The sequence below is a fragment of the Aedes albopictus genome, chromosome 3 (genome assembly GCF_035046485.1).
Source record: "Aedes albopictus strain Foshan chromosome 3, AalbF5, whole genome shotgun sequence".
NCBI lineage: Eukaryota > Metazoa > Arthropoda > Insecta > Diptera > Culicidae > Aedes > Aedes albopictus.
The window spans coordinates 178101622-178128177 of NC_085138.1; the positions used below are offsets into that span (position 1 = coordinate 178101622).

At 41.1% G+C, this 26556-nt stretch overlaps 1 protein-coding gene across 1 annotated transcript in view; it reads left to right on the plus strand.

The window, feature by feature from the left end:
* The window catches only part of LOC109403316 (acetylcholine receptor subunit alpha-like 2), a 113977-nt gene extending 104798 nt beyond the window's left edge, over nt 1-9179 (plus strand). The window contains exon 9 of the mRNA XM_019676124.3: nt 8628-9179. Coding sequence (XP_019531669.2) covers nt 8628-8831 — 204 coding nt within the window. The 3' untranslated portion in view covers nt 8832-9179. The remainder of the gene's footprint in view (nt 1-8627) is intronic.
* The last annotated feature ends 17377 nt before the right edge of the window (nt 9180-26556 follow it).

The following is a 26556-nucleotide window of genomic DNA, read 5'->3' on the forward strand; positions in this document are numbered from 1 at the left end:
TCTCTTTTCTGATGATCACATGCCTATAATGATGGAAACCGCAATTAGCATAATGTTATGAGCAGTGTACGAAGGGTGTTTTAATTTTCTTATATTGGTTAAATATCTTCTAGAATGCATTATGTATTTATCAGTGATTTATCAGAATGTGATTAAAGGGATATTCTATTACATATGCCATAGTCGTTTTGCCCTCTACTGAAATGGTTGAGGCAGAAGATCGGTTTTACTTTTAGTTAATGAAATATCTCTTGTTACCACTGTAGCAGAAACGGTCTACGGCATTAGCGCGTATGGAACTCATCTAGCGGTCTTCAACACTTCTGGTTCGACTCCCGACCCGGCAACAAAAAAAAATGGTTAAAACATTCATGTGGGGGGCATTAGTACCGTCGATAACGAAACGGTGCTAAAAATAGATTTTTGTTTTGGTTTTTCGTGTTGCACGTATTAAACTGTGCTAATGCAAATGTACAGCACATGCATTTATGTCACTTTAGCAATGGCTGTCAACGTGCTGCAATATGTGGCACTAATTTAATTTTAGTGGGGCCCTTTTCGACTTTAATATTGCTTCAATGAGGTATTTAAAGTAGTGCAGCATTATTTACACAATTTTAAATATAAATATATGGCCAAATTGATGCACTTATATACAGCTTCGTGGTTACTTGGGTGTTCTCTTCGTCGCTGTATCCGCAGATCCTGGTGGAGTTCTCGTAGCTGGCCAAGAAGAGTGGCCATTGTCCGGTCACGGACACTTGGTTAGCAGCAGAAGGGCCGACTCCTTCCTCTGAAGGAGTGCCAACAGCAGAGGATTACACTCCGGTGGAGGAAAGGAAAAATAATCCTGATAACTCTTGATTAGCCTTGAAAAAGGCTGGTTTGGTATCCGTTCTCCAGGGAGAAATAAAACTCTTCACTTCACTTTACTATCACTTGAATGTATTCACTTCGATAACTTTAAACAAACTGATTTTGGATACGAAACGCAACTCCCTTTTATACCCCATTCCCCATGTACACGCTACAGCGAACACGTGTTCCAGAACGTTCCAGGCGCGCACTCTCCGCCGCCGATGGAACACTCTCGACGCATCGCGTAGCCGTCGTCGAGGAACATTCTAGTCACCACGGTGTACGCCGCCGCCGCTCTCCCGTCGTCGTTGATTCTCTCTCTCGCGTTCTCTCGATCGGTTGTCGTGTTCATTCGTCTCCTCGGCGACGCGGCGGTGCGCATCATCGTTGTCGTCGCTCTCAACAGCCAGCCAGCCTGCTGCGCAACTGTCGTTCGGGTGGAAAGTGCGTGTTCATTTTACACACAAACACACATAAATGTTAGCTGGGAGACCGAAATATCCCGCGGTCGACTCGGGGTTAGTAGGATGGAATTCTGGGATTGGAATACGGTTACTGTTGGAACACACGTGACATTCATTTGCAAACTATGTTTGCTCTGCGCGCGGACATTCTCCCGCGGGTGAAATGAATTTAAAACACAACAGAAGAAGAAGTAGATCATGGCAAGGATGGAATTCGAGACATTCTCTTTGAAGCTATTTAGAAAATTGGGAAATGTGAAACTTGGACTACACATGACCCACTGCTGGCTGCATCAACATCAGGCTGCAGCGGAAACGCATTACGTAACCACAGACAATCTCTCGAAATTCTTACTGAGCTTTCAATAATCACACATTTTGTCGAAAAAACGCAACAACAAAAAGGCAGACCAAATACCAGCAATTGCCTGTGCATAGACCTGAGTAACGACTCAACGGTTAGGCCGCTACAGGATACTAACATAATGTGCCTCGCACCGTAAGGCAGACTGGGATTTTTTGCACTTCCACCAACTTGTAGAATGCCATTCCTTAGTATGGCACGCAAACTGCAAATCAGACGAAGCGAATCGTTGGATTCAGGATCGGGCGGCTCTGACACAAACACAGCGGTAGTGTTAACGACTGATTTCCGTTCCGGAAGTTCTCTATCGGAGTTGGACTCTGGTTGATCGATTCGACAGCTGCGAATTTGGAGAAACCGCGACCTATGCAACCAGAAATTATCAGATATAACTGATTCACGCCCAGGACCTACGACACTGTCAGCATCAGCTGAGATTTGATGGTTCTTTGACACCGAAGCTCGTTCAAACTGCACAAAAGGTTTTCTGAACCGTATGAATGGAACTGAACCGCGAGACCAGAAGTAAGCAATATGAAACTTCAACCACAGATCTGGCAACAACACGGAAGATATCTCTGAACTAGAAATCATCAGTCCCTTGACTAGCTCGGTCCTCGACACGAACTTCTTTCTATCATTATCTGATGCTGAATTCAAATCTTCGTAATGACTGATACACAATACTTCATCGATGGCATGGCGGTCATTCAGATCACAACGAGTAGTAGAACAGAAATTCTCTTCGCATAACTGTTCTTCGTTGGTGAGATGGCTGGGTAACTCTATAGGATCATCAGACCTAAAGTTCTTCGGAGCAACTGTTTGTACACCAACTGTGAAGCAACGTCGCTCAAGAGGGGACGAGTCAATATCCTCGATAGAGCCGGCAACAACCCATCCCAATCGAGTCTCCTGCAGAATTGGGAGATTGTCGGCCATCTTGTATTGACCTGGCAGCAACAGTTTGAAAAACACTTCTATTCCTATAAGCAAGTCGACCTCACCAGGCTTATTGAAATCAGGGTCTGCCAGGACAAAACCAGGAGGAAGATTCCACTGCCCGACGTCAATCGGAACAGACGGCATCGAACCAGCAACTCTATCAGCTACAAGACACTGTAACTGACCGCGGAAGTTGGAATGACAGGAACGCATTTCGATGGTAACCATTTCGGAAACGGAAGATTGTTGACCATTGGCGCCAACAACATCAACTGTATTGGAAAGGCGAGGCAAATTCAACAAGCCAACCAATTTGTTTGAAACAAGGTGTACTTGTGAACCGCAATCCAAGAACGCACGACAGGTTTTCAGATTCCCGTCGGCATCCATAACCTGAACCTTTGCTGTCATTAGCAAGCTATTACAAAAACGAGGGTTTTGTTTCAGGGAACATGATACTGCAGACGTAGAGGGCGACACAGCAGAATTAGAGTGTGCTTCAACCAGTGGTATAACAGACTTCGAGGCAGAATCAGCATGAGAGGTGGACAACGGAACAGATTTCGTGGAGGATGGAAGCACATCTTCAGGGTGAAGTAGAGTGTGATGTTTGGCCTGACATTTCAAACACGTATAGGATGAACGACACGCACTTCCTTGATGACCTACCCGTAGACAGTTGAAGCAAGCTTTGATACTCCTTACCTTGGCTTGGCGTTGAGCGACGGTCATCTCCCGAAATGGCTCGCATTTGTAGGCTGGATGCATTCCGATGCCGCACAGGTCGCACCTTCGTCCCTCAGTTACGGCAGCACAGGTTCTCGATGGCACATTCTTCGTCTGGTAATCAGAACTCTTCATGGATGTCGGCAGTTTCTGTACGGTGGCTGGCTTGTTCAGCGATGTTTCCCAACGTTCCAGTACCGCACATCGTTTCCTCAGGAAGTCGATTGTGTCCTTGTACGTTGGCAGCTGCTTATGCGGAATCGATTCTTCCCAATGGAGTCTGGTGTGCATATCCAGTGCGGCTGCCAGCAGATTGACGACGAAGCGTTCGGAGAACCCAAGCATCTCCTCGTTCATGAGGCTCAACCCTTCCACGTGTTGGGTGACCTCGTCCAAGAGTTCCCTCAGCTCCTTGGAGTTCTCCCGCTGCATCCGCTTCAATCCCAGCAGGCCGTTCACATGGATGTCCACTATCACTCTCTTGTCCTCGAAACGCTCCTCGAGGATCGTCCAAGCGTGCGCGTAGTTGTTCTGGCTTAGGGTTCTGGTATCAATTATGCCAGCAGCAGCGCCGACCAGGGCTCTATCCAGATGATAAAGCTTTATGGCATCCGAGTCGGCTGACCTTGCCATAACGTCCAAGAACATGGCCTTGAAGCGTGGCCAGTTCTCCGGTTTGCCGTCGAAGGTTGGGATTGGCGCCTTCAACGGCTGCTGCTGCTGCACTACGATGTGTGGAACATCCGGGTTGTGCTGGGTATTTGCTTGGCGTTGGTTTGCGCTTGGGTTGGAGAACACTTCCATCGTTGTCTCCAGCAGCATGCAAGCTTCCGTGTGCTGCGTCTCGAACGCTTCGTAAGCCTCCATCTGCTCCTCCCAGTACTCTTCAGGAGTGAGAGCAATGATTTCGTCGTGGTACTGCCGGTACTCGTTGTAGAAATGGTCCAGCTTTTTGGAGTACACCGACAGCATAGCCATGCTCGGTGCGACGGCTCCAGCTCCAGCTGCCTCATCCAGCGCCTTGCGGATCTTGGTAATCTGAGCTTTCGCCTGTCCACGCCGGAACACCAACGTCTTGACGTCCTTCGCGTCCATCTTTGAATTATCTGCCTTCATCGGCGTATGCTTCACTGACATACTTCACTCGCGCGCGGTTTACTTGCGGGTTAAAAGTTTCGGACACACTCAACAAACTGTTCTTGGTCACACGCGCGCGACTAACTTGCGATTAAAAGAAATTCGGACACACTGTACTGATTCACACGCGCGCGAACTACTTTCGGTTAAAAGTATTCGGACTCACTTTCGACTGACACAGCAGGAACGTAGCGTCGCAATCGTCAGATTGGCGACAAGCAAACTGAACGTGGATGTACCGCAATCGTCAGATTAGCGGCTCGCAGAATGTGGATCACTCGGGAATCCCACACGGAACGTGGTGTCGCAATCGTCAGATGTACGACAAGAAACGGATCGATGAGGTACCGCAATCGTCAGATTGGCGGTTCGCAGAATGTGTGGATCACTCGGGGATCCCACACGAACGTAGTGGACTGTATATGGATGCGCCCCAATTGTCAGATTGGCGGCAAGCAGGGTGCGGATCACTCGGAGATCCGGCTCGATTGGACCAAAATGTCCGGTCACGGACACTTGGTTAGCAGCAGAAGGGCCGACTCCTTCCTCTGAAGGAGTGCCAACAGCAGAGGATTACACTCCGGTGGAGGAAAGGAAAAATAATCCTGATAACTCTTGATTAGCCTTGAAAAAGGCTGGTTTGGTATCCGTTCTCCAGGGAGAAATAAAACTCTTCACTTCACTTTACTATCACTTGAATGTATTCACTTCGATAACTTTAAACAAACTGATTTTGGATACGAAACGCAACTCCCTTTTATACCCCATTCCCCATGTACACGCTACAGCGAACACGTGTTCCAGAACGTTCCAGGCGCGCACTCTCCGCCGCCGATGGAACACTCTCGACGCATCGCGTAGCCGTCGTCGAGGAACATTCTAGTCACCACGGTGTACGCCGCCGCCGCTCTCCCGTCGTCGTTGATTCTCTCTCTCGCGTTCTCTCGATCGGTTGTCGTGTTCATTCGTCTCCTCGGCGACGCGGCGGTGCGCATCATCGTTGTCGTCGCTCTCAACAGCCAGCCAGCCTGCTGCGCAACTGTCGTTCGGGTGGAAAGTGCGTGTTCATTTTACACACAAACACACATAAATGTTAGCTGGGAGACCGAAATATCCCGCGGTCGACTCGGGGTTAGTAGGATGGAATTCTGGGATTGGAATACGGTTACTGTTGGAACACACGTGACATTCATTTGCAAACTATGTTCGCTCTGCGCGCGGACAGCCATTCTTCGGGATTTCCGGAAAATGGTGGAAGTTCCTTGTTGACGGCATGACGCGCAGAGATTTGGCTTTGGCTTAGCGAAGAAACACCCAAGAGACCGCTAACACTTGGTCGGAACACCGTCGCCTGAGGATTCAGTCCAGCTCCTGCACTAGCTGCACCTCCGTCGACCGCTGCATACCGTTGTAGAAGTTGTTTCCGCTCCTCCAAATGCCTTCTCTCTAATGCTTGTTTATCCTCAAGCAACTTCAATTCCTGAGCTAGGACATCGTCACCGTGGCTCACGTCTTGTACGTTGATTTTTGGCAGTGGATTACCAGTCGAACTCGCCGTCGGCCCTGCTCCAAACGTTAATTGCAACGGTTGATTGCCAATAGCATCTGTCGTTAATCCACCACTGGCCATCGGTAATCCGCTTCCAAGCAGTCGAGGGTTTTCACTTTCAGTCGAATTCGCCGTCCATCCACCACTGAAATCGATTTGTACGGGCTGATTGCCAGTCGAATTCGCCGTAGCTCCGCCTCCGTCCGAGCTGATTCTCCGATGCTGCCTTTCCACCTGCTCAAGTACACGACGCTCCGTATCTTTCAGATCCTGCTCGTATTTCTTCCGTTGATCCTGGAGCTCCTTCAGACGCTGGTCTTCTTTCTCCTTCATCATCCGTTCGAACTTTTTCTGCATCGCCTCTAGCTGCTTTCGTAGATATTCTTCCAGACCCGAATCCGTTGGCTTGCTGGTTCCCGACTTTGGCAGTGTTCCAGTATTGGTATTAGGTGTAGATGTACCAGATGGAAGCTGTTTTGCTGTTCCCAGACATTTCCTGCAGCACCACTCCACATCCTGTACAGTCGAATCCACACTAACGCACTCAAAATGATACCACTGCCCGCACGAATCACACGCTACCATACGGCTGTTGTCCGGCTTCCGACATATCTCACAACTCACTACCGGCGGTGGGTTTTCGTTCACTGGAGAAGTTCCCCGCTTCTGACCGTCACCTTTTTTTGACATACCGACTTAAGCCCCCGATCGTAAACGAATTTTATAAAATGTTGCGACAGCACACAGACAGACTACTAGAATTTTTCCGATTTCGTAACCATTTATTGCCGGTAGTTGGGTTTGTAGGGTTATAAAATTCCTTTAGGGGAAAATCATGGGGAAAATACAATTTTATGAGAGTGTGTCTATACATTTTTTCATGTTGTAACATATTTGTGCGTCGATTTCAGTGTTTAGGATAAGTTTTAAATTCCTTTTAGGTATAGATAATCAGAAAACTACTTACGTTTAATGTTCCTAGTCACTTTGTTTCTGTCTGTAGTGCTGACAACTGTTCGTTCGACCGTACTGTTACTGTAGTATTTGTATAGTTTTAGATAAATTCAATATAATTGGGAAAAACGGCACTTGCCGATTAAGTTTAGCACTAAATCTGCACGCTATTTTTGCACCTTCACTTGACTCGCTTTTTTCTATTCTGTCTGCTCACGCGGTCTGTCTGTCAGTCAGCGCGCGGTCTGTCTGTCAATCATCCGTCAGCCTCCCGTCAGTCGGTCCGCAGATGACAGTTCAGGAGTCAGGGCCGGAGCTACTTACTGTTCGAAATCAAGGTTGATGTAGAAGGAGGTGCGTTGCATTCCGAAGGGTTGCAACAACTGATAGATGGGGGAGAATCGACTGTATTCTGTGCAACTCGGATTTTGACGGCTACGCAGTCTTGTTAAATCAAAACGAGTTGTTATCTAACCCGACGCTTCGACACTTTGGATGGTGTCTTCTTCAGGGGAAAGATACGTATTTCGTTTTTTGTTTGCTGTGATTTTGTTAACATTAGACAAAATCACAGCAAACAAAAAACGAAATACGTATCTTTCCCTTGAAGAAGACACCATCCAAAGTGTCGAAACGTCGGGTTAGATAACAACTCGTTTTGATTTAACAAGGCTGCGTAGCCGTCAAAATCCGCGAATTTTCAGTACTTTTACCTCTTATCTCAAACAAACCAATGTCACTTTTTATTCTCCGTATCAAAATATGCTATTATTGAGTTTTTTTTTCCTATGCTCGAGGGCATCCTGGTGTTCCACAGGCTCCGTTAGCGGTTAGGTTTTTATTAGACCGCCTTAGCCATTTCTTCCTAGACACGGTAAACATACACACCAAAAATCAATTGAGAGTTTCAGCAAAATTTTGCTGTATTTTGCCGAGATGAAAGTTTCAGCAAAAATTTTGCTGAAATTAAAGTAAACTCTGCTGATCATCAATTACGTTTTGTTGAGTTTTGTTTAACCCTTCAGCTCAGTCGCATTTCGTATGATTCTAGGATCTCTTGCTTCATAAATACGACATGCCTCATTGGCTAATTGTCCCACTTTACCCTGCTGGGCTACGGTTAGTATATACTATGTTCAACGCTAAAAATGGTTAAAAAATATAGATTTGTTAAATTTGTAGCTCCAAATCTCGTATCTTTTTAAATGTCTAAAGAATGTTCCTAACCCTTTGAAACCCTTAGTACATACTGCCATTGGTGCTACCAGTGTTCGTACAGAAGGCACTACTAAGCTCCATGCTATTGATTTTTTATATCTGCCCATTATCTTAGAATTTATATCCTCTCATTTATTCGCTTCCATGTGACCGTGCTTTCGCGATTCCCTTACTCTCCCAGCAAGCACCCAGCCGAACGTTCATTTATTGAGTTGAGGCAGGCAGACAGAGAAAAAAAAACTGAAGAGAAGCATTTCTTTGAATAATTACAATCGCATACACTACTGGCTGATTATCTCCCACGCTCGACTCTCATTTCCGGTCTATTCTATTCGCATGCACTGACCGCCGACCTCGGCCTCGAAATGGTTTCATCCGGAACGAAAATAAAACGCTATCAACAATAATGCAGGAGGATCAAGATTGGGGATTTGTGGCGATGGTATTGGATCGTTTATTTTTATGGTTATTTACAATAGCGTCATTATTCGGCACATTTGCAATCCTCTGTGAAGCACCCTCGCTGTACGACGATACCAAACCCATTGACATCGAGTACTCCATTATTGCCCAGAAACTGTTCAACCTCACCGTTAAGGATCCACGACATGCATAAGGGGGGTATGTTTACTTCCTTCCCTGCAGCAGTGCTCTTCGGACATTCAATTTCAAGTTAGCGATAAGGAAAGGTGGATAAGCGTTGAAGTCAGGCATGTCATGCTCTAACAGAGTTATTGTACGTAATTATAACCGTATTGATTCCGGAAAGCAATTTTTCACAATGTTACTACTCAGTCACCCAAAAAAACACATCATACTAACGCATGGTTGGAATCGAAGAGTTGAAATTATACGGTAATCTTAAGTAACACATACACAGTGAAAGTGACTATCAATTAATCAGTGAACAAGTTTTTACAAATTTGAAATAAACTAAACTGTTTTAGCTAGAAATTCTGCTTCTAACTGAAAAAAAAAATATCACACACCTTTGGACAACATACGGTAAGATAAGGTAGACTAGAAACATTACCCATGTCGGGCGGAAAAGGTAGGTACAAAAAATCATCCTCATTGCAAATCATGATTGCGGTGGTTGAATTTAGTGGAGTTCCCTATCCTGGGCGTTTGCCAGCTAACCAGTTTTCGTCAACAAAGTTTTTGTCAACATTTCTAGACCAACATTTGAAAAGGGCGGAAGAGCCAAAATGTAAACAAATCCTTTTTCAGCATAATTTGATGAAACAACTCATAAACATATGATTTTTCCTGACGTTAGCTCAAAAATGAGTTTCCACTTCTGGAAAACAATAATTTAAATAAAGGCGGATTTCCACATCTGATTTTGATCACTTCATTTGGTTGTTCGGCCAATGATCTTGCGCCTTTGAAAAAAAGCACAAAAATGCACAAAATTGTTAACACTGTTGAATAAACAGTCGAGAACAGCATCTCGCCATTCATATTAATCAAATTTACCCAAAACTTTTACTCCCACTTTTGATTAAAGTCGCCCTAACTACTTACACCGTTATTGAAAAGCCTTCGTCATTACGTCGTGCTTCGGCGCCCATCAAAATGTCTGAGTGGAAATCCGCCGCGCACTTATTGCTCTTGTTGCGCACGGATGGTTCTTACGCCCAAGATCAAATCGTGCGTTTTTTCATCGTAAAATTCAATAAAGTCGCTGACTGACTGCAATAAGTGGCGATAATATGGCTTCAATGTTTATTCAGGATATATTTTCTCCAAAGGACCCAGATTTGGATGATATGCAGCTGGTAAAGCTTCAGTGATAAAAATGTTAGCGAATGATCTCAAATCTATTGACCGGCATAGGTCACAGCAGGTAGATTCAGCAAAAGGTGATATTGGGAACCAGGCCCGTGCACAGAAAAGGCGACAAGGGAGGGGTTTTACCCAATTTTAGCAAGGGTGAAGGAGGCCTTGTGTATAGAGTATCGGCAATGGGAGGAGTTTAACCCGCAAAGCCCATCCGTTGTGCACGGGCTTGTTGGGAACATAATATGCTGCCTGCGCTTCCCCATCGGTACTGTAGCTATATTTTTTCTTTCAACGCGCATTATGGACAATGGCAGGGGCAACTCCCTCATTTGCTGTACGATACTTGATAAACTGTAAAGAGTTGTTGTTCATAGACAAGAGCTAGAATATAGATTTCAATCGAAATCTGATTTCCATTGCATTTTACTCATTGTTTTTTTTACCATTCATCGTAGGCAACGTCAAGAGAAAATTTCCTTTCTCCTCCATTGTCCAATGTCAGATAAACTTCAATTAGTTACTTTTAGTTAAGAAAGCTTCAAAATCAATTTATTGCAGTGGATTAGGTTCAAAATCTATTGCATTCCACTAATTTCGAAACAAAATTTCTTCGGGCGTAACAACAAAAGCGATCGATTCTAGGTAATATCGACCAGGCGTAATTCCAGTGCTGGCGACCAAGCGGCGTAGCATGTCGGGCGTAATGACCAATGAGTTTTTATTTGGGCGTAATTTTCATTTCATTCATTTTTTTCAAGGAAAAACGCTTGTTTGTACTTTTTGACATAAAATCACCAAGAGGATAGTGTTGTCTTCTAAAACAACGAAAAAGATTGAGTGCACACGCACAAAGTGTTAAATAGGAATTAGTTTTAGATTGTGAAACTTTGCAAGCGTTTTTCTCGATTCTAACATTTTGGATATCCGCCCTTTTCACATGTTGGTCTAGATTTCATTTTCTCATTGCTGCTGCACCACCATTCTCTAGATCAGTATCTCCTGTGATGTCCTGATTTGCTCCTTCCCGTCTAACGTGTCATTTTGGATTTCGTTTCCTCCCTGCAGCCGAGTTTCTGTAACCGTTCTGCCGTGTGCAGCATAGTTGTCCCATGTTAATAGGGATTCCCATAGAACATGGGACAACTATGCTGCACACGGCAGCGTTGCACAGTGGGATCATTCTGAAAAAAGACGATCAAAACCTCTAAGAGCCGTTAGATGACATTTTAGCATATAAGTGTCTTTGGAAGATGTGTTCAGAAATATCGTCTCTATTTTTATGCATATTCACTGTATGGTAAAACTGTAGGGTAAACCCGAGCAAAAAAATTTTTTCAAAATAATTTTTTAGAGCGTAGATATCTTCAACAAAGTTTTAGAACAAGTAATTTCAAGTATCTTTGCTGAAGACACCATATAGTTTGGACTTCATTTTTTGGGAGAAAATATGAAAGTTTAAAAAACAACCTCAAAATCAGTTTTTTGAACTTTTCCATGATTATATTGTAAAATTTCAACGTGATATGTTCTACAAGTTTGTGGATACTACTGGAATACACTATCTTGCTGAAGACACCAACTCTGAAAATTGCTCCAGTAAACCAATTTTTTTGAAATTTTTTCACTATTTTCACTATTGAATATTTTTTGAATAGGCACTTTTTGGCAGCCGTGCTATCAAAATTTTAATGCTTTATCATGTCCAGAATAGACCAAAAGTGACTTAACAATGGAGTCGGATAAGGCACTTTGATTTCTGATGCTATTTTAATAGTCATTTTTCAAAGAAAATATTCACAAACTTCATACAAATGAATTAATACAAACTGAAAACTCACGAAAACTTTTCGACATTAATATTTGTTAATCCAAATAGTATTCTTGTTGAAATAGTCTACATTTCTAACACTGTGGTTGACTTTACATTGAATACCCGACAAAAAATATCGCTTTTTAAATTTTTAGATGAGTTTTTAATACCAATTAAAAACTGTGTTTTTTATCTATTATTTTATTGTAAATCCCAATGCATTTGTTTATGTTAAAATACATACATTAATCAATCAACTAAACCAATGATTACATTTTTTTTTTCATTTGCTATGTTAACATTATAACTTCGGTTATAAAACTAAAAAGGCGAAAATATAATGAATGCCTCTACAAGTTTTGTGTTGAAAATAAAAAAATAAAATAAAACGAGTGAAACATTGTTACATCACATTGGAATACCCAGTATCTGTTAGAGATATTCTAGGTTGTAAATCTTACGTCATGATGAAAATTCTTCACAGATATTTTATTGAAATTGGTTATGCTGTTTGATACTCTTTAAAATTTATTTTTTCCAGTTTTCAAGAACTGCGTCCGTTAGGTCGATTCCTGTCCATGATTTTCAAGATTCCTTCGTCGTAGACATATTACCTTGGTAGACATATTACCCTCCAGTTAGCCTAGTGGTTAAGGCTATGGATCGCCAATCCGGAGACGGCGGGTTCGATTCCCGTTCCAGTCAGGAAAATTTTCTCGACTCCCTGGGCATAGTGTATCATTGTACTTGCCTTACAATATACAAATTCATGCAATGGCAGGCAAAGAAAGCCCTTCAATTAATAACTGTGGAAGTGCTCAAAGAACACTAAGTTGAAGCGAGGCAGGCCAAGTCCCAGTGGGACGTAGAGCCACAAAGAAGAAGAAGAAGAACATATTACCCTGACAAATCCGCATCAATATCACGGCTCGATTATGGATACTTTTCCGGAGGAGCCTTTAGTTTTAAGTTTAGATTATAACGATTTTTTGAAAAGATAAAAAGGTTTTGTGCCTATTTGAGAAAGATTTCGTAGATGAGGAAATCACTCAAAGTGGCTTTTCCCTCTTTCAAAATTTGTAGTTCAAAATAAATGACACTAACAGTTGAAATAGTCTTCATTTATTTAACTTGTTTTTTTTTTATTCAGAATTACTACTTGGATGAGCTAAAAATAATATCGAAAGGTTGTATGAGACTTGTGAATATTTTCTTTGAAAATTACTATTAAAATAGCTTCAGATATCAAAGTGCCTTGCCCGATTGTTAAGTCAATTTTGGTCTATTCTGGACATAATGAACCATAGAAATTTTGACAACACGGCTGCCAAAAAGTGCTTCCTCAAAAAATATTCAATAGTGAGTTTTTAACTCATCTAAAAATTTAAAAAGCGATATTTTTTGTCGGGTATTCAATGTAAAGTCAACCACAGTGTTAGAAATGTAGACTATTTCAACAAGAATACTCTTTTTATTAACAAATATTAATGTCGAAATGTTTTCGTGAGTTCTCAGTTTGTATTAAATGATTTGTATGAAATTTGTGAATATTTTCTTCGAAAAAATGACTATTAAAATAGCATCAGAAATCAAAGTGCCTTATCAGACCCGATTGTTAAATCACTTTTGGTCTATTCTGGACATGATAAAGCATTGAAATTTTGATAGCACGGCTGCCAAAAAGTGCCTATTCAAAAAATATTCAATAGTGAAAATAGTGAAAAATTTTCAAAAAAATTGGTTTACTGGAGCAATTTTCAATTTTACAGAGTTGGTGTCTTCGGCAAGATAGTGTATTCCAGTAGTACCTACAAACTTGTAGAACATATCACGTTGAAATTTTACGATATATTCATGGAAAAATTCAAAAAACTGATTTTGAGGTTGTTTTTTAAACTTTCATATTTTCTCCCAAAAAATGAAGTCCAAACTAGGCTGAGTGTACCAGTTATCGCCATAGTGGTTCCCTATTTGGCCATAGTGGTTATTTGAGATAATTCAAAATTTTACATCATTTTAAGAGTTTTAATGACAAGATGCTTTTAAATTCTTGTGACTAAAACATTCATAATAGGTCAAAGCTTGAAAACTTTCCAAATTAACACTATGGCCAAATAGGGAACCACTATGGCGATAACTGGTACACTTACCCTATATGGTGTCTTCAGCAAAGATACTTGAAATTACTTGTTCTACAACTTTGCTGAAGACATCTACGCTCTAAAAAATTATTTTGAAAAAATATTTTTTTGCTCGGGTTCACCCTACAGTTTTACCATAGAGTGAATATGCATAAAAATAGAGAAGATTTTTCTGAACATATCTTCCAAAGACACCTATATGCTAAAATGTCATCTAACGGCTCTTAGAGGTTTTGATCGTCTTTTTGCAGAATGATCCCACTGTGCGTTGAGTGTTCACCACTGATACACACCAGGTTGCACTGGCGAATAATTATATACAGGGTGTTAGGCTTCTGAGTGCAAACTTTTTAAAGGGTGATAGAGGAATGTAGAGTTTAATAGTGGCCACAACTTTCCCTAAGAAAGAATTTTAATTTATTACGCATTTTTCAAAGATAATTGACAAAAACAAATTAAAACGCACTACTTTTGAGCTATTTGCTCAAGAAAACTTAGTTATTTAACTAAACCAATCGATTCAAAGATGCCATTCGATAGAAAATTCATTAATCTTTTGAACAAGGGTGAAAAAACTGCGATAAGTTGGAGCATTTTAAAGTTATAGCCAGTTAAGGCAATAATAATCAAAAACATGGGAAGTTCAATAACTACGTAACGGTTGAGATTTGACAATACACCATTTATGGTTCTCTATCACCCTTTAAAAAGTTTGCACTCACGAACCTAACACCATGTATACCGTCGGTTTCCTGCAATAGGGACACAACTCGAAAAAATGTGAATTTTCAGAATAAGCTTTTGAAAATTGGAAATCTGGAAGCAAATCCTGCAAGTTCATGTATTTGACTCATCATTTGACAAAAGTTAACATTTTTTTTAGTTGTTCCATGGAAAGGGCCTGAAGTCATAAAAGGCCTGAAGGATATCTCGCGTTTATCAATGAATTTCGGAACTGGTCTTTGTGAGATAAAAGTTTACATAGTTTATCATCATTTCCCATCCAAATCTAAAAAATGACAAATTTTGAGCTGTGCTGTGATTCTGATACTCGAATTTTAAAGAAACTCTGGCAGGAATGCCTTCGGAGATTTCTCTGAGAAATTCTTCAGGAATGCTTTCTTTGATTTCTTTAGAAAACTCTTATTGTCCTTTACTATTTTTTCAAAAGTTTCGAAGAGATTATCCCTGAAATTAATTTAGAATTTTTTTTTAAACCTTCTCTGGACTGCTTCCGATATTGCTCCATTATTTCTTAAGAACATCCTTTCTTCGGAGTTCTTTTGAATGTTTTTTCGACATCTTCCATTGATTGCTGCAGAAATTCCTCTAGTTCATAGTTTTCTTTAGAATTTTAGTGTTAGGATCCCCCAGAAATTCCTCCAAAATCCTACATAGATTATTCAGGAATCCGTACGAGAATACTTTCTGGAAATCACCCACGGGTTCCTTCAGAAATTCATATTCAAGGATTCAAGGACAAGGTTGCTGATGGCCGCCAAATGGCAACCTTTTATTATTCTCATTTTTTCTCGAGCACAAATCTAGAGATTCATGAAGCAAATTGATAAGAAAATGCTACTCGTTGCTTGCTTACTCGCAGAGAACACCGAGTAGCATTTTCATACCAATACGTTTGCCAGGTCTTCATATTTGTGCTCAAGAAAATGTGAAGCAAATTGCATTGTTTTGAAAGTGGCCACTAGTGACCTTCACCTCGATAAAATCAATAGCTCCTTAAGATTCCTCTTAGATTCTATGGATTGATTTTGGAAGAAATCCATAGAAGATTTACTTGGACACATTTACGGAGGAATCTCATTGAGAACTGTTGAAGAAAACTCCAGGAAAATATTTGAAAGAATTTCTTAAGGAATCTTGTAAGAATTTCTTCCAGGGATTCTCTAAACATTTTCCTGAAAATTCCTTCTAAAATTCCTAATGAGATTCCTCCATAAATTAGTCCATGGTTTTCAAGCTCAAGTAAATCATCTATGGATTTCTTTCAATATTAATCCATAGATTCCTTCAGAAACTACTCCTGGAATAAGGTCTTAAAATCTACCAAGGCTTCTTCCGGAAATTCCTCTGGTGGTTTTTCACATAAATTGGGCTTGCTTTTGATTTGTTTTTCTTTTCATGGGTTTTCTTCAGATGTTCCCTCATATTTGTTTTCCAGAAATTTCTCCAAGAATTCTCTTAGGTAGATTTCTTTGGATTCCTTCTGAAACTCCACCAAGAATTACTTTAAAAATTCCCTTAGGAATATGTTTTAAAAAAATCATTTGAAATTTCTTCAGCGATTCCTTCAGAATCTTGGAGCGGAGTGATGGTTAAAGCACGTGACCATCACGCTGAGGATCTGGGAGCGAATCCCACTCCCGACAAATTCACAAAATGTGAGTTCTTCCTTCGGAAGGAAAGTAAAGCGTGAGTCCCGAGATGAACTACCCTAGGGCTAAAAATCTCGTTAATATAGATAACAAAAAAGTAGTTCTTTCAGTAATTCTTTCAAAGATTCTTGCATAAATTCTTCCAGTGGTTTGTTCATAAAGTTTACCACAGATTCGTTCTGGTATTTCTTCAGGAAGTCCAGCAATGATTTGCTCAGTAATTGGATTACGGATTCCATTGAAAATATCCACATGAATGTTTCTAGGAATTTCTTCAGGGTTTCATCCAGAAAATCCTGCAGGAATTCTTCCAGAGATTAATGCAGAAGTTCATACTCAAAGATTTTTTCAGGATCTAGATATTCCTCCATGTATTTCCTTAGAAATTTAACCGGCAGCTCCACTAAGAAGAACTTTAATAATTTCCCCACCCATTTTTTAAGATTTTTTCTAAAAAATATTCCATAGGAATTTCTACAGATTTTTTTTGGAAACATCTGCACAGTTTTATCTAGGGATTTTTGCAGATACTTATCTATGCGTTCCTCCAGGTATTCCTACAGGAATACTTTCAGAAAATCCTACACGAATTTGACTAACGGATTTCCCAATAAATTACTCAAAATGTTTTCTAAGAATTCCAGCAAGGGTTTCCGAATTCATTCAAAAGTAGGTACTTTCTAAGTTTTCTACAGAAGATTTCTTCAGAAATTCTTTCGTGTGATCTTTAGAAATTCCTGCTAATTCTTAACAGTTTCCTTTCAGAAGATATTCTTATCTCTTTTCCAGAATATAAGGTTCCAAAATGATTTTTAGATAGTATTCTGAAAATTTTTTACAAATTCTACAGGGATTTCTACGAGAATTCATTTCAAAGTTTCTCCAGGAATTCATTGAGAAATGCCTTCAGTGATTCATGCACAAATTCCCACAATGTTTTTTTTTAGAAATTACTTTTGGTTTCATCAAAAATATCTCCTGGGATATCTTTAGAGATCCCTGCAGATTTTTTTTTTCAGATATTCCTCCAGAGATTTTTCAGAAGTTCTTTTAGAAAATCCGAAAATATTCCTGAAGAATTCTTGAGAGATCATTGAAGGAATTTCTAAGAAATTCTTGGTGGGTTGTCACAAAAAATCTATTGAGAAATCCTTGGGACAAGGATGGGAACACTCACTTGCAAAGAGTTACACTCACACATCAAGAAACGATGTATGGACGACTTTTGCATTGTGGTTTTGTCTAAAACTTTGCCGAATAGAGTAGGGGTCGCACACGTATACCGAAGTCGTGAGGGAGCTGCGAAGGCAAATTGCGGATGTAAATTACACTCACCTCGTGGAGAGTCGCTTTTACAATTATGCCTAGCATAATACCTGAAGATTCACCTTAAAATACCCATTATTTCTTAAAAAAAAAACAAAACGCATGAGAGATTTCTGGAGCAACTTTGCAAGTAATCCCAGAATTATCAGCTTGAGAAATTTCTGTAGGGATATTTTGGGAAAATCCGTTAAGGAATTTCTGAAGGAATCTTTAAAAAATGTCTCCACAAATCGCATACAAAGATAAAAGTGTAATTCTTGAAGAAGATCCTCAATAATTTTCTGATGGGTATCTGGCGGATTTGTTGAAGGAATCCATAGACATCTTCTGGAGATGCATTTGAAGTAATTTTTTAGGAAAAAATCTCTAAATTTCAAATACAAAACCCTACAGCAACTTCCGAAACAATATCCGAAACTTAATGAAAAAAAAACTTCTGGAATTGCATATTTTTTTAGAAAAAAACACAAAGAAAAACTAGGAGTGTGTAATGTCTGAGACATAACCGCAATGTTGACGTAGGACTAATTTTTAACGCATAATAAAGAATTTGGGGCTCACAGATGAAGTAAACGTGTATCTATTCAGCAAAAATAACGGCCAGAGTAAAATCACTATGTGCTAAAGACTCGAAATCTGGCGATTGTTGCTGGTAATGATGATTCCCGTATCATGACGATGATGCTGCCGAGCAATGCCTTTAAAGTTGAAGGATTCGTCATTGAAATAATCGTCATCATTGAAAATTCGAAAGCAGTTTTCTCGTACAAAGTTGAAATTTCCGCAGTGAAAATGTATTCACTGTATTGCGGCTGAAGATTGGAGTAAAGTGAACTTATTTTCACTGCAGAAATTTCAGTTTAGAATGAGAAAACTGCTTTCGAACTTTCAATGATGACGATTATGTCAATGACGAATCCTTCAACCTTAAAGCGCATTTGACAGGTATCCTACTCGATTGGAATGACATTGACAGTAAATTTGGAATTTCAAATACCAAATATACAGCGGTGTATATTTAGTATAAAAATTAAACTTTATCGATAAACTAAACTATAAAAAATTAGAATTAGTTGAATTTTTAGAAATAATTGAATAATGCTCCAAATAACTCTTTCGGAAGCTTTGGGGCCCTTAAAAGAACCATTTTGGTATAATTCATTGCCACCCATGCCGCCACCACCGATTGATCCGAAAAGAATCGAGGCTTCATTGGACAGAGGGCGGTGCCACCCGCTTGCTCATCCGTTGAAGCGGATCTTTTTTGGGATCTCGCTGCTGCTGCCGCCGACAATCCATGAAAGAATCGGGGCCCCGGCAAACGAAAAGTGACGCCAATCGAATTTTCGTTTGCCGAGGCGGATTTTTCTTTGGATGTTGCTTCCGCTGTTGCTTCCACCACCGATTGATCCGAAAAGAATCGAGGCTTCATTGGACAGAGGGCGGTGCCACCCGCTTGCTCATCCGTTGAAGCGGATCTTTTTTGGGATCTCGCTGCTGCTGCCGCCGACAATCCATGAAAGAATCGGGGCCCCGGCAAACGAAAAGTGACGCCAATCGAATTTTCGTTTGCCGAGGCGGATTTTTCTTTGGATGTTGCTTCCGCTGTTGCTTCCACCACCGATTGATCCGAAAAGAATCGAGGCTTCATTGGACAGAGGGCGGTGCCACCCGCTTGCTCATCCGTTGAAGCGGATCTTTTTTGGGATCTCGCTGCTGCTGCCGCCGACAATCCATGAAAGAATCGGGGCCCCGGCAAACGAAAAGTGACGCCAATCGAATTTTCGTTTGCCGAGGCGGATTTTTCTTTGGATGTTGCTTCCGCTGTTGCTTCCACCACCGATTGATCCGAAAAGAATCGAGGCTTCATTGGACAGAGGGCGGTGCCACCCGCTTGCTCATCCGTTGAAGCGGATCTTTTTTGGGATCTCGCTGCTGCTGCCGCCGACAATCCATGAAAGAATCGGGGCCCCGGCAAACGAAAAGTGACGCCAATCGAATTTTCGTTTGCCGAGGCGGATTTTTCTTTGGATGTTGCTTCCGCTACTGCCTCCACTGCCGATGGATCCGAAAAGAATCGAGGCTTCATTGGACAGAGGGCGGTGCCACCCGCTTGCTCATCCGTTGAAGCGGATCTTTTTTGGGATCTCGCTGCTGCTGCCGCCGACAATCCATGAAAGAATCGGGGCCCCGGCAAACGAAAAGTGACGCCAATCGAATTTTCGTTTGCCGAGGCGGATTTTTCTTTGGATGTTGCTTCCGCTGTTGCTTCCACCACCGATTGATCCGAAAAGAATCGAGGCTTCATTGGACAGAGGGCGGTGCCACCCGCTTGCTCATCCGTTGAAGCGGATCTTTTTTGGGATCTCGCTGCTGCTGCCGCCGACAATCCATGAAAGAATCGGGGCCCAGGCAAACGAAAAGTGACGCCAATCGAATTTTCGTTTGCCGAGGCGGATTTTTCTTTGGATGTTGCTTCCGCTGTTGCTTCCACCACCGATTGATCCGAAAAGAATCGAGGCTTCATTGGACAGAGGGCGGTGCCACCCGCTTGCTCATCCGTTGAAGCGGATCTTTTTTGGGATCTCGCTGCTGCTGCCGCCGACAATCCATGAAAGAATCGGGGCCCCGGCAAATGAAAAGTGACGCCAATCGAATTTTCGTTTGCCGAGGCGGATTTTTCTTTGGATGTTGCTTCCGCTGTTGCTTCCACCACCGATGGATCCGAAAAGAATCGAGGCTTCATTGGACAGAGGGCGGTGCCACCCGCTTGCTCATCCGTTGAAGCGGATCTTTTTTGGGATCTCGCTGCTGCTGCCGCCGACAATCCATGAAAGAATCGGGGCCCCGGCAAACGAAAAGTGACGCCAATCGAATTTTCGTTTGCCGAGGCGGATTTTTCTTTGGATGTTGCTTCCGCTACTGCCTCCACTGCCGATGGATCCGAAAAGAATCGAGGCTTCATTGGACAGAGGGCGGTGCCACCCGCTTGCTCATCCGTTGAAGCGGATCTTTTTTGGGATCTTGCTGCCGCTCAGTGCTGTCCGTCCGCTGCTGTGTGTGCCGATGAAATGATCGAAATGAGTGTGTGCACCACTTATATAAGTTTCGTCGTGTCGCCTCACAGAACTATGCTTGATTGTGATTGGTTGGGTAAGACTGATCTCGAGCTTTTACTAATTTTCAGCTCCAGCCTCAGTCAAGGCACATCATTCAATTGAGCCCCAGCTAGGAAGCATAAATTTGTGGTGTTGTAGGTTTAAAGCTTTTACCATAGTTGATGACGTCAAACCCGACATCAACCTATCATTCACCTATTTTGATTTTAGCCACCAAACCTAACATAGACCCAATAGTTGATCGATGTTGGTCCAACAGTGGCCCAACATTCGATAAAAATTGACCCGACTTTAACCCGACATTCGACATTTTTTCAGTCTGGCGGAATCCAGAAAGAAATCAGAGGGAACAGCTTTTATACCCCTAGATTAGCAGATGCAGCTCCTCCCATTCGGCTGGCTTTCCAGAATATTTCATTTGCATGGCCCGCCCCGCCTGCTTCAGACGCTTCAAACGATTAATCAACCCAGAAATGGAAAAAAATTTCATTAAGCGTTAAAGTAAACAAAATATTGGATGATTTAGATCATTTTAATTCGAAAATTGTTAGAGTTAAACAATGTTTTACGGAAAATAGTTCTGATAGGGTAATGCGTTGCTGAATTCTGGGTGGAACCATTAGTGGCCGGAATTCAATCATTCATGTTTCGGGTGAACCACACTTTTCTCGATTGATGGAGTAAAATTATCTGATTTACAACTCTTGAAGAATCATTTTTTGGTGATCCTGATAAGGACCGTTTGATAAAGTAACGATTTCAGGAAGAAAATGGCATGAAACCGCCTTGCCACGCAATGCGTGTTGGTTTTCTCCGTGCTAATCCTGCAGGATGCCACCGGAAATTGGTAGGCCGCTTTCTGCCGTGGATAAGATTCATGACGCTATCAGCACGATAGCCGAGAGTCGCCGATGGGTAGTGCTCAGGTGTGGAGGTGACATCCACCCTGCTTGACTGATCCAACGAAAATGACGAAAGAAATCAGAGGGAGCAGCTTTTATGCCCTAGATTAGCAGATGAAGCTCCTCCCATTCGGCTGGCTTTTCAGTATATTTTATTTGCATGACCCGCCCCGCATGCACCAGACGCTTGAAACGGTTAATCAACCGAGAAATGAGAAAATTTCCATTTAACGAATAAAGTAATCAAAATATTGTAAGGTTAAGATCATTTTAACTCGAACAACGTTATAATTTATCGATGTTTCACGAAAAATGGTTCGGATAGGGTTGATAAATTCCGGATGGAACCATTAGTGGCCGGCATCATCATTCTTGCGGGGCCACCAAGCATTCAATCTTTCACTTTTCGGTTGCACCACACTTTTACCGATCCATGATGGAATGAAATAATTATCTGATTCACAACTCTTGATGAATAATTTTCTATGGTCCTGAAAAGAACCGATTGAATATTGGACGATTTTAGACAAAAAATGACATGAATTTATCATGCCACGCAATGCGTGTTGGATTCCTCCGTGCTGAATGCTGAACGCCGTCGAAAATTGGCCCGCCGCTTGTTGCCCTGGATGTTCCTGATGCTATCATCAATGCGCCACCGCCAATCAATCGGCGAAAGGACCGAGCCCCGAGGACAGCGACGCAACTCGCAAATTCGTATGTCGCTGATCTTTCTGTGGATATTGCTGCCTCTGCCACCACCGCCGAGCAATCGATGAAACGTATTCTTTCCTTCGTCTGCCGCGTTAGACGGTTTGAAGGCGAATGTGCAACAGCACCCTTGCCGGCAACCACCGACGCCGAGCCAACACGGCCGTCAAAGAATAATGAGCGAAAACGCAAACGAAGAAAGTGGGCAGCTCTCGTTCGATGCGTTCACCTCGAGACGACAAAGGCAAATGAGGGAAGATGCGAAGAAGCAGTAGCTTTTATATTCGACGGGAGCATCCAAAATGTGCTCCAAAATGTGCTCGATCGTGATTGGCTGGAATAAACATGGGTTCACTTTTCCCAATTTTTCAATAGTTTGTTATTGAAAAACAGCAAATATTATTATTGGACATAATTGGTGTAAAGATTTGCAATCGATTGGTGCCAAAATTTTGAAAATTCAACAAGAAATGGCTGAGCTATTAACGCTCAAAATCTCCACTTTAAACGTAACGCGGCTGATTTCTGAAAATTTAGAATGACACCCGGTATAGAAAAGAGAGACGTAGTCCTACGTCAAAAAACCTTAGAGAAATTCCTGGAGGAACACCTACCTGGAGAAATTCCTAAAACAATTTCTAGAAAAACTTTTAAAAAACAATGCAAGCATGAACTTATGTAGCAATCATTGAAGGACTTGTCTATAAAATCCCTCGTGTAATCCCAGGAGGGATTTCTGAATAAATTCGTAAACCAGCTACAAAATGAAACTTTTGTGAAATTTCTGGAGAACTCCTGAAGTAGTCTTCCTTGCGAGTATATTTTTTTCTGTAAACAAAACTTTTAAAAAATCCTGAAAAAAAACTCTGGAGAAAAACCCGTAAAAATACTGGAGGAATTCCTGATGCAGTATCGGTTATAATCCGTTAAAGCATCCTGGAGAAAATCCCAGGAGGAATCAATGAAGGAGTATTTGAATACTGGAAAAAATCCCTAGAGGAACCCCAAAAGAATTCTCCGAAGGAATTCCGGAAAAAAATCTGAAAGAATCCCGAGGGAACATCGGAAGAAATCAATGATGAATGAACGAATTCCAGAGGAAATCATTTAAGAAATCCCGGAAAAAATATCGAATGAAATCCATGGAATCGCAGGAAGGAACTGGGGATTTTTTTAAAGAAATCACCAAAAGAGTTATATGAGAAATTAATGAAGAAATCGCGAAAGAAATCTCTGAAGGAGTCCCTGAAAATATCAAGTAATATTTCTGAAAAAAAAATCTCGGAACCCAAGAGAAACCTACACACTCAAAACAGATTTGCGGGCTCGGCAAAAACGCGCACAGCCGTCTGCTCAGTAAAACTATCAGCTGATATCCCAGCAAAAAGTGACATTTGTTAGCTGACTCTCAGCAAAACGATTGCCGAAGCTCAGCAATGAACTGTCAAAATTGCTGAGATCTCAGCAAAATTGTTGTTTGCTGATTACTCGGCTGTGCAAATCTCGGCAAAAGAATGGAAAAATGCTGATATCCCGGCAATCTGAATTAAGTGCCCAGTAAACATTTTGGTCTGTATAATGTATGTTAGGAACCAATGCACTCGTATAAAGTGCATGAAACTGCTATATACGTACCAAAGTGGAGGCCATATATATACTTCTGACGAGTTTTCTTGAGTTTCTTTGAACAGTAATACGATGTTCCAAATTGTTGACGGGAAAATAAAAAATGATTTTCCATGATATGTAATACGATGTCCTTTATTACCAATGGAAAACAAAAAAAAAGATCGATCAGCCTCGATCAGAGAACCTCAAGATCCAGAATCCAATACCATACCACGGTACCAACGGATCTTTCGTGAAGAGAGATTCAATTTTGGCTGATATAAACTCAAGCCTACCCATATCGTATGCCTTGATATTTTACCATTGGCGTTATTACGGAGACTTGGTTACAATTTTTCTTAAGTCCTTGCGATTTCATTTCGTACTTTTCAGACCTAATGTGTTATACACTATTTTAGGATCTGTCAGATCATACAGATATACAACTTCTAGCGATACTAGATTGCGCTTTATGCTGCTTATCTTGTTTACATCAGAACAGTACCGTCGCGCTCCAGTCGTCGTCGTCGTCATCGTCGTTGCGGAAAAAAGTTTATCGCGAATTATTCCGGGTTTATAGTGGAAAACCGCTTGTGACATACACAACATCTTGTGGTTTAGTCATCGGCAGCAGAAAATACAACAACGTCATGGTAAGCAATGCACTGTAGGCCTGGAACAGAACAAGGATGTGGAGGTCAGATTTCCACATCCAAATACGGAACAACTGCAGAAATGATTTGCAGTACCCAAACATCCCCAAGCACCCAATATAAACGCCCGTAAACAAGAATGAGGGTGTAATTCTCGGCTAGAACCTACCCACCATGCCGTGTAATAATTGCAATAAATACAGGTAGGTGCACAATTTTGGATTTCGAATGGTGTAAATGGATTGAGAAACGCCGGCGAGGTGAGTGAAAACAGTGTCAAATTGTAAGCACCGGCTGATGTGATTGATGTGGGGGAGACGGGATTGTGCCTATTAAGTGTGTTGACTGCCGGCCTGTGCGTGATTGTAATACTACAGGGATGTGAAAATTAAACAAATTGTTATTTAGTATGATTTCGAAGCATTTTGTGTCCAGCATTGAAAAGCGACAAGCTACCAGTTGAAACGCAATGTGAATTTATGTTCATCATTGTCTTGGCTGCGGGTGAAAATTTCTTTGAAGTTATAACGATTGCACTCAATGCTTGTCTGGCGACCCTAGTTGAAAAATCAACCTATTTCAAAAAATCGCAGCAGATAAAAATAAATAAATACCGTGGTGTGATTCTACCATCCATGAGCTAAAATTTTGCTGAATAAAGTTACGCCACATGTCTTTTCAATTTTGAGTTACAACACTTTTTGTATGTGTGTGTCTTATTCGAACTCTTGCCCAACCACTGGGGCAAAAGTTCGAATCTAGTGTTTTTAAAATTTCGCTAACCGTAGCACACTATTTTGACACTTTGGTAATAGGAATACCTGAAACCACTTAATATTTGATGTAAGAACTGGAATACACTTTAAAATTCGATCTGGATTTTACCCAAATCAGGGTTAAATTTACTACACCAAAAATTAGTAGTTTTCCGCCAAATTCAGATGAATACACATTTTTTTTTCAACTTTAATCGAATTTTCTCACTGATTCCATCACTCTTAGAGATAATATGTACATTTTGCAGAATTTTAGGTTTAGAGTAAGGTGGGGCAAAAGTTCGACCCTAGTTGAAAATTCAACCTATTTCAAAAAATCGCAGCAGATAAAAATAAATAAATATCGTCTTGTGATTCTACCATCTATGAGCTAAAATTTTGCTGAACAAAGTTACGCCGAATGTCTTTTTAATTTTGAGTTACAACACTTTTTGTATGTGTGTGTTTTATTCGAACTCTTGCCCCACCACTGGGGCAAAAGTTCGAATCTAGTGTTTTTAAAATTTCGCTAACCGTAGCACACTATTTTGACACTTTGGTAATAGGAATACCTGAAACCACTTAATATTTGATGTTAGAACTGAAATACACTTTAAAATTCGATCTGGATTTTACCCAAATCAGGGTTAAATTTACTACACCAAAAATTAGTAGTTTTCCGCCAAATTCAGATGAAACAACATTTTTTTCAACTTAAATCGAATTTTCTCACTAATTCCATCACTTTCAGAGATAATATGTACATTTTGCAGAATTTTAGGTTTATACCTAAAGTTGCCACATGACTCGAACTTTTGCCCCACAATTCGAACTTTTGCCTTACTATGTGTAAAATATGACTTCCAAATCTTTTTTGCAAAAATTTATACATGCTAAAACATCTTCAAAATATACCTAGTTACGCCCCGAAATAAAATATCGGATTCGATTTCATTACAATTCCATTCCATGCGTTGGAAGGACCATCGCATGTTACAATTTTTTGATCAAAAACCAACATTTTGTCATAACTTTTCGAAATATTGATCAATTTTTATAATTTTTGGAATGAAAGACTCTTCTTCAAAAAGGGTTCGAACAACCTTGACACCCGAAAGAAATAATTTGAATTGACCTC